The sequence below is a fragment of the Poromitra crassiceps genome (genome assembly GCF_964638095.1).
Source record: "Poromitra crassiceps genome assembly, chromosome: 9".
In the NCBI taxonomy this organism is placed as follows: domain Eukaryota; kingdom Metazoa; phylum Chordata; class Actinopteri; order Beryciformes; family Melamphaidae; genus Poromitra; species Poromitra crassiceps.
Genome location: NC_139630.1, coordinates 17,170,806 through 17,183,404, shown reverse-complemented (window position 1 = coordinate 17,183,404; position 12,599 = coordinate 17,170,806). Strand labels below are relative to the sequence as shown.

Sequence of the window (12,599 nt, the reverse complement as noted above, 5' to 3'; positions counted from 1 at the left end):
GTTGCTATTGCTAGCCTTGCTCCATTGCTCTCACATTGAATACAATAGCCCGAAGAAAAACCAGAGTATTATTTCCTCCAGACCTCGCGCGGCGTCACCAGCCTGCCGCTTGCATCTTCCACAAAATCGAGGTAATCTTATTTTCTAACGTAACGCTAATTGCATAGCATGACATTAACGCTAGCTACATGTCCATTTGTCATTACAGGAGGACGTTAGACTAGAGTAGCATAAGTTAACGTTATACAACGTTAAACAGTATTGCATGCTGCACAGATTCGGACGTAGACAGAAAACAAACGCAGTTCTGTTTACCTAGGTTACCTCTTTGAGATGAGGCCGATTCAAAGCATACTCATATGATCTACCAGCTATAGCGTTATATATCTAGCTAACGTTAGATAACTATCAATCAATGAGGGGGAACAAGGGGGTTCAACTCCTCTGGATAGTTTATCCACCTCTGCATTTACAGTAGCCTTACATTGCATCAGCTGATGCAATGTAATGCAGTGTAATGTAATCAGCGTCTTGGTACAAGGCTACATTTACAGTATTTACCAATCGCACGTAGTGTTGGGTAAGCAAACGTTAACGTTATACAGTGATTAACAGTGTCTAATTCGTTTCTTCCAGGGGTAGCGCCGTCCAGTACCAGATGGGACACACAGATCGAAGCAATAATATTCTGTTCTCCTGAGATTAACGCTAAACTACACAACAGAGGATCATGATTTGTGAATATCAAAGCTATAATATTCTGTTCAAGTTGTAGCTAGTGCCAGTGACCGGAGAATATTGTTATATTTGCTTGTTTTAATGCTTTTGTCAATAAACATTGTCAACAAAGATAGCCTTGTTGTATATTATCATGTATAAGATTGTTGATGTCGAGTGATACGAACCGAAGATTGGACCAGAGGACATGACGACGGAGAAACCAGCAGTCTGCTTCAATCAATGAATGCTTAATATTTATTGAAATGAAATATGGTGATATCTGGTGGGCTGAAATTGCTCTCTCTAGCTAGGGTAACTGGCTTATATTGTCATATTATTGTAATGTCTGCTACACCATACAAATATATTTCGATATAATTCAAACAATTAGCTCACCATGGCCTGGACTGTATTACTGTGAAAAATTTACATTTGATTGTTTTAAGTGTTACACGTTATATTTTTAACTGAGCTTTGCGGAATTACCTCAACACAATTGTGTATCAGCTTTAAATGTCCAATATATACAGCGTTAAACAAACGACCAGCAGCATTCAAATGTGCAAAAACGTTATATTTATTGAAATGTGGTGATCATGTCACAAGTCACATTACATAACGATATAGCGTTAGGTGTTCTTTTGATCAACAGACCTCGGGGGCTCTATACTGTTGCTAGCTAGCTAGCCGCAGATCAGCTCTGAAGCCCCAACTTCAGAGCTGCCCGAGCTGCCCGTCCACTAAAACCCGATTTCGATATAGCGTTTTAGGTGTTCTTTTGATCAACATACCTCATAACGGGGATCTATACTATTACGTGTGTCTACTAACATCATTAAAATATCATAAGGGTAACGCTGTTTCTGTTATTTTACTTTTAATCTCTGGCTACGTTGCTAGCTAGCTAGCTAGCCTGCCTTGGCAACTGGTTGGGCTGGCTGGTGTCAATCAAAGAAAATCCCGCCCCCAAAGTTATAATTTTTATCGGCTCTTTTGAGTCTTTTACTCGAAATGGGACCATAATTTAGAAAACGGAGCCCAGGGGAGCATGAAAAAGACTTGAAATTGTTTATTCAGACCATAAGCTCATTCGGAAAATGTTTATTTAAGACACAGAACGAGAGAGAAGTCGGCGCATTTTTACATTGGAGCCAATGTACGTGTCGTCACTTCCGGACCTGACGTGCGCCCCCCTGCGGACTTTTCGAATTAATGGAATTTCACGACTGGCTTCATACATTCCCTAATTCTGTTGCCCACTGTAGAAAAGACAATGTTTTGGGGGTGATTGACAGGTCGCCTGTCCAGTGATCACGCAGCTCACCGATCACGGACCAATAGCGGGAGGAGCTGTGGCTCTGGGAAACCCCTCCTCTCGTGCCGTCTCGCACGAGATGCGCAATAAACCCCAAGATGGCGACGGCCACACGAGGCTTCAAAACAGTCCAGAAACAATGGGTGACGTCACGCTGACTCTGTCTATATTTTTAGACGCTCGATGGTTTGACTCTGCAGCCATCGCTGCTATCTGACTAGATCACATACTGAACATGTTGTGAAGGGGCATGACAGACTATTTATAATAGGCCTGCAGAGATTAAATGTATTCTGCTTCAATGATCCTGAGACCAGTGTGATCGTCTGACACCTCTTCAGTTTGTAGTTGTGTGGGAGGGATTCTAGGGCCATGTTTGTTGACATATTGGGCCAGCATTGATCTTTCAGTACAACTTGGATAGCAGCTCGTCAGTGTCACTGCTGATTTGATATCAGCTCGTCAGTGTCACTGCTGATTTGATATCAGCTAGTCAGTGTCACTGCTGATTTGATATCAGCTAGTCAGTGTCACTGCTGATTTGATATCAGCTCGTCAGTGTCACTGCTGATTTGATATCAGCTAGTCAGTGTCACTGCTGATTTGATATCAGTTTGTCAGTGTCACTGCTGATTTGATGATATCAGCTAGTCAGTGTCACTGCTGATTTGATATCAGTTTGTCAGTGTCACTGCTGATTTGATTATATCAGCTAGTCAGTGTCACTGCTGATTTGATATCAGCTAGTCAGTGTCACTGCCAGTGTTGGGGGTAACTCATTACAAAAGTAACATATTACATGTAATATATTACTTTTAGCAGTAACTCGGTAATATAATTTATTACTTATTCATAGCTTTCAAGGGGCGTTACGTAAGTACAAGGAACGCCCATTCTGGCGGTCAAAACTCAAAACAATAATGGCGCTGAACACTGACCAGACGCAGCTCCAGCAAAAAGCGGTCTTTTTTCCACCAGTTTCCAGTCAGGAATATTTAGACCATCTATCAAGCGTTGAAAAAGAACGATATCTAAACAAACTGCACGTTTTGGGCACTTCAAACAAACCGAACTATCGTTAACGTTACTGTCCAACACATGGCAGTTCGGAGAAATTGTTTCACAACAAACTGCGTGCGGAGTGCGGACTCGTTTTTATAATGTTGTGGAGAGAGAGCACAGCCCTCGTCGCGTGTGAAGAGAGAGGGAGAACGGGTGAGACAGAAGCAAACTATTTTTTGCAGATCTCAAAAGCAGGTAAACCACTGTGGGATTAGTGAGACTATTGCTAAAAGAGAAGATACTGTAGTGATGCCTGTGCTGTCGTCCGCTCCAACAGTACTTAGCAGTACTGTTTGACCGTCAGGTGGGCGTTCCCGGCAGCACGTAACGCCCCTTGAAAGCTATGAATAGGATTTCAGTAATATTATACCAGTTACTTTGTCAAATAACTCAAGTTACAAATTGAGTTACATTTGATTAAATCAAAGCACACATTTAAAAAGATACAATCATTTCCTAATCAAACTGTGTGTTTTATGCAAATAACCACTATAGATGACAATAACAAAGGAAAAGAATATCATTTAGAATTTTGGATTGTTTACACTGACTTCAAGGCGGTTGAAATTATTTTTCGGGATGGTTCCGGGGCGGCAATGTCATTCTCTGCTGCTGTTGTTTTGGTAAAAGTAATGCAAAAGTAGTGTAATAAGTAACGAGTTACTCTACACAGAAAGTAATATTGTAAAGTAACTTATTACTTTCAAATGAAAGTAACTAGTAATATGTAGTATATTACATTTTGAAAGTAACTTGCCCAACACTGGTCACTGCTGATTTGATATCAGCTAGTCAGTGTCACTGCTGATTTGATCATATCAGCTAGTCAGTGTCACTGCTGATTTGATATCAGCTCATCAGTGTCACTACTGATTTGATGGAGGTGAGGATGTGACTTGACTCAAAGCTTGAGTCTGGAAAACCTGCAGAAGAACCTGCTGGTTTCATATTGTCACCAAAACACACATGGCTCATAACTTAGACCTACTGATGTGATGCATCAGTGGTTCTGGTTCCTAGGTGCCTAATGGCTATTACAGCTCACTATATGTAGCCAAGCTGTGTGTAATGGCTCTGGCTCACTGTATATAGGCCTAAAGGTCCCTTCATGTTACCAGTAGATACAACAGATCTGTGCGCATTGTTTGCTAATCCGTGGATGGGCACGGTGTAGGGGTGAATTGTAAGAAAACAATGGGCCCCAGGGCCGGACTAAAAAAAAAAAAAAACGACCCCCAAAAACTCATTGAAAGGCAGAATTATGTTAATAAATCTCATGTGCTACAGCCATTGGATTTGTATCAATATTATATCAGGAGATTAACAAGAAATTACCAATCACAACGGGAGAGAGGGTTAACAATAGGGAGACTCCTGCGAAAATCAGGAGTGTTGGCAGGTATAATCTCCAATGTGTGGCCCTTCACTTACTTGATGTAAGTCAGTCTGGCCCTCAGGAAAAAATGTTGCCCACCCCTGCTTTAGATGTATCATCAATCCCATAATACTTTTAAGCAGAACATGTCTTTTATTGTGTGTGTGTGTGTGTGTGTGTGTGTGTGTGTGTGTGTGTGTGTGTGTGCGTGCGTACATGTGTGTGTGTGTGTGTGTGCGTGCGTGTGTGTGTGTGCGTGTGCGCGTGTGTGTTCTCCCTCCCCTCACAGCCAGTACTTCCGTGAGACGATCCTGAATGAGATCCGTAGGGCTCGGGAGCTGTACACGGGCATGGAGCTGGCTGCTGAGCTGGGCCGCATCCAACAGCGGCTGGACAACGTGGAGTGTCTCTCAGCTGACATCGTCATCAACCTGCTACTGACCTACAGGGACATCCAGGTACATCGCTGGTCTCCAACTGAACTCAAATCCACTCTCAGTAACTGTCAAACTAAATGAATGCCTGCAAAACGCTTTACAGTTTTCAGATATGTGTGAGGGTGAGATCATTAGGGATCATTGGCAAGGACCGCACGATACGATGCGCATCACTATACATGGGTCACGATATGATTGTATCACGATAAATTGCGATACAATGCATATTTTGCGATATATTCCAATACTCTACATAATTATTATTATTATTTTTTCCGTGGGGTCGTCAAAAGGTGTTGAGTTTGCATGTTCTTCCTGTGCCCCCTGGGGGTTTCCTTCATATAGGAACCCCTCACCAAAAGATATCAATATCCTGGTCACTGAAGTGGTTCCTCCTCTGGTCGTTAAGGGCGCCTGTTCGGAGGGAGGGGAACTGGTTGGAATAGCGTGATCCTCCAACGTGCTATGTCCTACCAGTGAAGCTTCCCCTGTCAGGTGAAAAGAAGCGGCTGGCTAACTGCCCATGTCTCGTAGGAAGCATGGAGCCAGTTTCGGCTCTCCCCAGATCGGCAGAGGGTGGAGTAGCAACCAGGATAAATAAAGTAAAATTAGCAATGGGGGGTAAAAATGGAATAAACAAATCCAGGGGGGGGGGGGGTAGGTTTGGGATGGCTTCCTTGACCTTGGCTACATACAGAGCAGACAGAGTTCAGTGCCTCAGCATCCCTCTTACTCAGAGAGCAGCCATCGCAGAGCGCCCGCACAGCTCCAGGCCGCTCGTCCTGCCGCCACAAGAGGAGGGTTTCTGCTGTCTAGCCTCTGTGCTGCCATGACACACACCACTATAGGCTGCACTCAACCTCATGAATCATCGATGACAACAACAAGCTGCTGAATTATTCAACAGATATATTGACTATGTAAGAAATGAAAACATGTGATGAAGTGAACTCTCAATGATTGAAGCTCTTTCGGTGTTAAGCTGCAGTGGAGTTTCTCACACAGAATGGATGAAGGGAGTTGAAGTAATTCAGAGGGGAAGATGTACTTTGTTTAGAAGACCTTGGTGACAGAGCTACAGTACGTTGACACCACTGCAGTAGAAGCTCATGGTGACAAACAGGCTAGAGCAGGCCTCACCAGCGTGTTCCTCACATGTCTTTGCAGGATTACGAATCCATCGTGAAGCTGGTGGAGACGCTGGAGAAGCTGCCCACCTTCGACCCCGTCGCCCACCCCCACGTCAAGTTCCACTACGCCTTTGCACTCAATCGGTAAGACGGGACCGCTTCCATGACACAGAGCACGCAGAGCTCTCTCTCCCTCTCTCTCTCTCTGTGTGTCTCTCTCTCTCTCTACACCTGACATTAAAACACTGCAGGCTGCTGATTGGTCGGAGAGAATCATCATCATTGCGCGACACAGGACGTCCTGCGCAAACCCACCATATTTAAATAGCCAAGCTACTGGCAAGCACAAAAGAATTCTACTGTGATTGTACTATGTGTAATTTGTACTAAAGTTTGTACTAGAGCATTGGTTCCAAAACTTTGGTCCGCCTGTGTGTGTGTGTGTGTGTGTGTGTGTGTGTGTGTGTGTGTGTGTGTGTGCGCGTGTGTGTACTGTATATACGATGTATGTATAGGACATCCCGCAAATATCAAAATGTTTAATATTGACTTTCAGAGGCTGTATTCACCTTATGTTCATACGCGGGGGTGGGCCAAATTCTTCCGGGTTGTGTTAACACTTCCGGTGGTCACGGCGCAAAATACAAAAGAACGTCGGAAGAAGAAAGTTGTTTTTAGAGCAGGAATGCGTTGAACATCGCCCGCAGCTGCGGTCTGAGTGATACAAATCAAGTCAAAGAGGAGAAAGATGAGATCAACAAAAAGAAAACAACGAAATGGGCAGTTAACAGCAACACACTGAGAGACGTCCTTGTACAAAATATACCTGGGGCCCGTTCCAATACCCATACTTCCATACTATTTAGTAGGCAAAAAAAGAATTAGTATGTCCCAATACATAGTATGTCAGATGCAGTATGCCAAGAGTACCAGGATGTTGTACTACATCAGCTCCTATTTCGGAGTATGGATCGATGCATGCTGCGCCAGCCAATCTTCCCCACAATCCTTTGTGCAGAGGAAGTTACATCTTCTTCTTCTAATGTTTTATGGCGGTTGGCAAACAACTTTTTGTGCATTACCGCCACCTACTGGAGTTAGTCGCACTGACTGAGCTGTGTGTATTATCCACGCCCACCTCCATGACGCCGTGAACACGTCAATAGCTATGATAAAAACACTGACAGAAATATGCACGTTATTATACTGTTAAGAATGAGACTGCATGTAAGTATCATCACATCAGTTTATTAGAAACAACAACATACATTACAATATAACAGCAATTTGTTTATTTGATTGTCTGTTCCAATTTTGTAAATGCTTAGTCTGAATTTTTTGTAAAATGTACTGTTTGTTACTGCCAGACTTTGTTTATTGAAAAAAAAAAAAAAATGTGGCGCTGTGGACGTCGGCGGAAGTGAGCAAGAGGTCGGAGTTCAGGAAGCTCACGTGATGACAGATGTAGTGTGTCCCAATAGTATGCATTTTGCATGCATGCTACACACTACAATCCATACTTTGTGAGGGCAGCGGCAGTACATACTACAAGAAAGAAGTACAAGTATGGGTATTGGAACGCAGCCCTGGACTCCAACATAGAAAGTTTCAGATGGTTTTCAGTAGGGTCCTACGTCTATAAGACCCACAGACGTTAACGTAATTCCCTTGAATGCGAGAATTAACGAGCCAGTTACATGGCGTTGTATTCTTAGACATTGCCGTTTGCTTTTATTTTGGTATGTTACATACAATTGGCTAAATTATTAGTTAATTCAGAGTTAGAATATATTGGAGCAGCCAGCGTTTTTTATTTAATTTCTTTTTAGCCGGAAGTCGTGACACAACCACACAACCGGGTCAAATGGGCGTGGCTACATAAGGTGAATAGCGGGCTTAGCTTTAAAGCCAGGGTGAAGTTTCTGGTATCATATGAAACCATAAGACTCGTCCTAAGGCATCGATCTGTCCGTATGTATGCCAGCTTGTCAGGAAGGTGGCTAAATAACACTCCAAAGTTAGGCAACATTTTGTCAAGAGAAAAAAACATTTTCACAGCCTAATATTGGCAGGTGTGTGTGTGTGTCCATTTTGAACCGTAACCTTATGTTGTGATTGAGCCTTTCTGATGGGGTGCATTGAGGGGGTGTACTATCTGTAGTGGAAATCCAATCCAAGTGGTACTACCGAAAGCGAGTAGAGATGAGTCCAGTTGATTTGAGCCGGCCCGGTACCGTGCGATGAAGAAGAGCCATAAAAAAACACATACATTTTTTAATTCATCCAATAGGCTTTAGAAAGGTTTCAGAAGCACCGAGGGTGGGCAGATGTTCTACACATGAGCTTTAGAAAGGTTTCAGAAGCACAGAGGGTGGGCAGATGTTCTACACATGAGCTTTAGAAAGGTTTCAGAAGCACAGAGGGTGGGCAGATGTTCTACACATGAGCTTTAGAAAGGTTTCAGAAGCACAGAGGGTGGGCAGGTGTTCTATATATGAGCTTTAGAAAGGTTTCAGAAGCACAGAGGGTGGGCAGATGTTCTACACATGAGCTTTAGAAAGGTTTCAGAAGCACAGAGGGTGGGCAGATGTTCTACACATGAACTTTAGAAAGGTTTCAGAAGCATCGAGGGTGGGCAGATGTTCTACACATGAGCTTTAGAAAGGTTTCAGAAGCACAGAGGGTGGGCAGATGTTCTCCACATGAGCTTTAGAAAGGTTTCAGAAGCACCGAGGGTGGGCAGATGTTCTACACATGAGCTTTAGAAAGGTTTCAGAAGCACAGAGGGTGGGCAGATGTTCTACACATGAACTTTAGAAAGGTTTCAGAAGCACAGAGGGTGGGCAGATGTTCTACACATGAGCTTTAGAAAGGTTTCAGAAGCACTGAGGGTGGGCAGATGTTCTACACATGAGCTTTAGAAAGGTTTCAGAAGCACTGAGGGTGGGCAGATGTTCTACACATGAGCTTTAGAAAGGTTTCAGAAGCACAGAGGGTGGGCAGATGTTCTCCACATGAGCTTTAGAAAGGTTTCAGAAGCACAGAGGGTGGGCAGATGTTCTACACATGAGCTTTAGAAAGGTTTCAGAAGCACAGAGGGTGGGCAGATGTTCTACACATGAGCTTTAGAAAGGTTTCAGAAGCACAGAGGGTGGACAGATGTTCTACACATGAGCTTTAGAAAGGTTTCATAAGCACCGAGGGTGGGCAGATGTTCTACACATGAGCTTTAGAAAGGTTTCATAAGCACAGAGGGTGGGCAGATGTTCTACACACGAGCTTTAGAAAGGTTTCAGAAGCACCGAGGGTGGGCAGATGTTCTACACACGAGCTTTAGAAAGGTTTCAGAAGCACAGAGGGTGGGCAGATGTTTTACACATGAGCTTTAGAAAGGTGTCAGAAGCACAGAGGGTGGGCAGATGTTCTCCACATGAGCTTTAGAAAGGTTTCAGAAGCACAGAGGGTGGGCAGATGTTTTACACATGAGCTTTAGAAAGGTTTCAGAAGCACAGAGGGTGGGCAGATGTTCTACACATGAACTTTAGAAAGGTTTCAGAAGCACAGAGGGTGGGCAGATGTTCTCCACATGAGCTTTAGAAAGGTTTCAGAAGCACAGAGGGTGGGCAGATGTTCTACACACGAGCTTTAGAAAGGTTTCAGAAGCACAGAGGGTGGGCAGATGTTTTACACATGAGCTTTAGAAAGGTTTCATAAGCACCGAGGGTGGGCAGATGTTCTACACATGAGCTTTAGAAAGGTTTCAGAAGCACAGAGGGTGGACAGATGTTCTACACATGAGCTTTAGAAAGGTTTCATAAGCACCGAGGGTGGGCAGATGTTCTACACATGAGCTTTAGAAAGGTTTCATAAGCACAGAGGGTGGGCAGATGTTCTACACATGAGCTTTAGAAAGGTTTCAGAAGCACCGAGGGTGGGCAGATGTTTTACACATGAGCTTTAGAAAGGTTTCAGAAGCACAGAGGGTGGGCAGATGTTCTACACATGAGCTTTAGAAAGGTTTCAGAAGCACAGAGGGTGGGCAGATGTTCTACACACAAGCTTTAGAAAGGTTTCAGAAGCACAGAGGGTGGGCAGATGTTTTACACATGAGCTTTAGAAAGGTTTCATAAGCACCGAGGGTGGGCAGATGTTCTACACATGAGCTTTAGAAAGGTTTCAGAAGCACAGAGGGTGGACAGATGTTCTACACATGAGCTTTAGAAAGGTTTCATAAGCACCGAGGGTGGGCAGATGTTCTACACATGAGCTTTAGAAAGGTTTCAGAAGCACAGAGGGTGGGCAGATGTTCTACACATGAGCTTTAGAAAGGTTTCAGAAGCACAGAGGGTGGACAGATGTTCTACACATGAGCTTTAGAAAGCTTTCAGAAGCACTGAGGGTGGGCAGATGTTCTACACATGAGCTTTAGAAAGGTTTCAGAAGCACAGAGGGTGGGCAGATGTTTTACACATGAGCTTTAGAAAGGTTTCAGAAGCACTGAGGGTGGGCAGATGTTCTACACATGAGCTTTAGAAAGGTTTCAGAAGCACCGAGGGTGGGCAGATGTTCTACACATGAGCTTTAGAAAGGTTTCAGAAGCACAGAGGGTGGGCAGATGTTCTACACATGAGCTTTAGAAAGGTTTCAGAAGCACCGAGGGTGGGCAGATGTTCTCCACATGAACTTTAGAAAGGTTTCAGAAGCACCGAGGGTGGGCAGATGTTCTCCACATGAGCTTTAGAAAGGTTTCAGAAGCACCGAGGGTGGGCAGATGTTCTACACATGAGCTTTAGAAAGGTTTCAGAAGCACCGAGGGTGGGCAGATGTTCTCCACATGAGCTTTAGAAAGGTTTCAGAAGCACAGAGGGTGGGCAGATGTTTTACACATGAGCTTTAGAAAGGTTTCAGAAGCACAGAGGGTGGGCAGATGTTCTACACATGAGCTTTAGAAAGGTTTCAGAAGCACAGAGGGTGGGCAGATGTTCTACACATGAGCTTTAGAAAGGTTTCAGAAGCACAGAGGGTGGGCAGATGTTCTCCACATGAGCTTTAGAAAGGTTTCAGAAGCACAGAGGGTGGGCAGATGTTCTACACATGAGCTTTAGAAAGGTTTCATAAGCACCGAGGGTGGGCAGATGTTCTACACATGAACTTTAGAAAGGTTTCAGAAGCACAGAGGGTGGGCAGATGTTCTACACATGAGCTTTAGAAAGGTTTCAGAAGCACAGAGGGTGGGCAGATGTTCTCCACATGCGTAAAAACAGGAAAATCGCCAAAACTGAAGCTACAAGGGAACAGCAACATACTGTAGCAGCAGCATGTCTGTGTGATGTGGTGAGGAAACAGCACAGGAGGTTTTCACTGCCTGCTTCTCTCTTGTAAACGTGTGGTTCTTGTGGTGTGACTGCCTCCAGAGGACATCTTTCTGCAGGGTGCCAGGCTGCTCGTGTGCCCTTTCTGTGTCTAGCCCATTACGGGGAATGTGCTATTTAGGGATGTAACAATAACCGGTTTTAATGATAACCGTGATAAACTTCCTTACGATAACCGTACCGTTTCAAATCTTCATTATCATTCAAACCGTGGTACCGTGATTACCGTGTTACCGTGATTACAGTGCTTTGAAAAACATGGTAAATACTGTCCATCAACCAAAGTTGGCAACCGTCTCCCAGATGCAAACGTGCAGCCTTGGAGAAATGATTTCAGTGAGTGTATCAATCCTTTTTGGATCTGAGTTTTCAATATAAAACGTTGTAAAATGATTTCAGTGAGTCTCTCATTACTTTTTGAACATTTTCAGCAATTTTTACGAATACCGTGATAATACGATAACCGTGATAATTTTGGTTACGATAATCGTGATGTGAATTTGTCATACCGTTACATCTCTAGTGGTATTCAGGGTTCCCAAGGGAAGGGGGGGGGGGGGTGTTAGTATCCCACCTGGAGTGGTAGGATGACCACGCCCCCTGTTGGCCAATAGTTTATGGAGGACTGCATCCTAAATATGAGGCAACATGTAGGCTCCCCAACCGTGGTATCTGTTGTTTTCCCATCATTTGACCTTGGCCTTTTCCCACTCCATGATGTGGTTCTCTTTTACAGTGATCTGAGATGGCTGATTTCAGATTCTCCTGACAGTGATCTGATATGGCTGATTTCAAATTCTCCTTACAGTGATCTGAGGTGGCTGATTTCAGATTCTCCTGACAGTGATCTGATATGGCTGATTTCAAATTCTCCTGACAGTGATCTGATATGGCTGATTTCAAATTCTCCTGACAGTGATCTGATATGGCTGATTTCAAATTCTCCTGACAGTGATCTAATATGGCTGATTTCAGATTCTCCCGACAGTGATCTGAGGTGATGATTAGCCAATAGCCAGTCAGCGGCAATAAACACCACAACTGGTGGAACTAATGCCGTTGTCAAGTGTCCCGAGGACTAATAGCAACAATGGCGACTGCTATAGATGGAATAGACGCTGCTTTCGAGGCTGTTTTAAATCAATTAAATGTACCAATTACTTTGGAAATCTGAACAGCACTCTGCTT

At 43.9% G+C, this 12,599-nt stretch overlaps 1 protein-coding gene across 2 annotated transcripts in view; it reads left to right on the top strand.

Annotated features, from left to right (window-relative positions):
• map3k5 (mitogen-activated protein kinase kinase kinase 5) overlaps positions 1-12,599 on the top strand; it is a 180,314-nt gene that overhangs the window by 81,168 nt on the left and 86,547 nt on the right. For both annotated transcript variants that reach the window (XM_083643352.1, XM_083643351.1), the window contains exons 6-7: positions 4,762-4,930; positions 6,077-6,183. In XM_083643352.1, the coding sequence (XP_083499478.1) occupies positions 4,762-4,930; positions 6,077-6,183 (276 nt within the window). The remainder of the gene's footprint in view (positions 1-4,761; positions 4,931-6,076; positions 6,184-12,599) is intronic.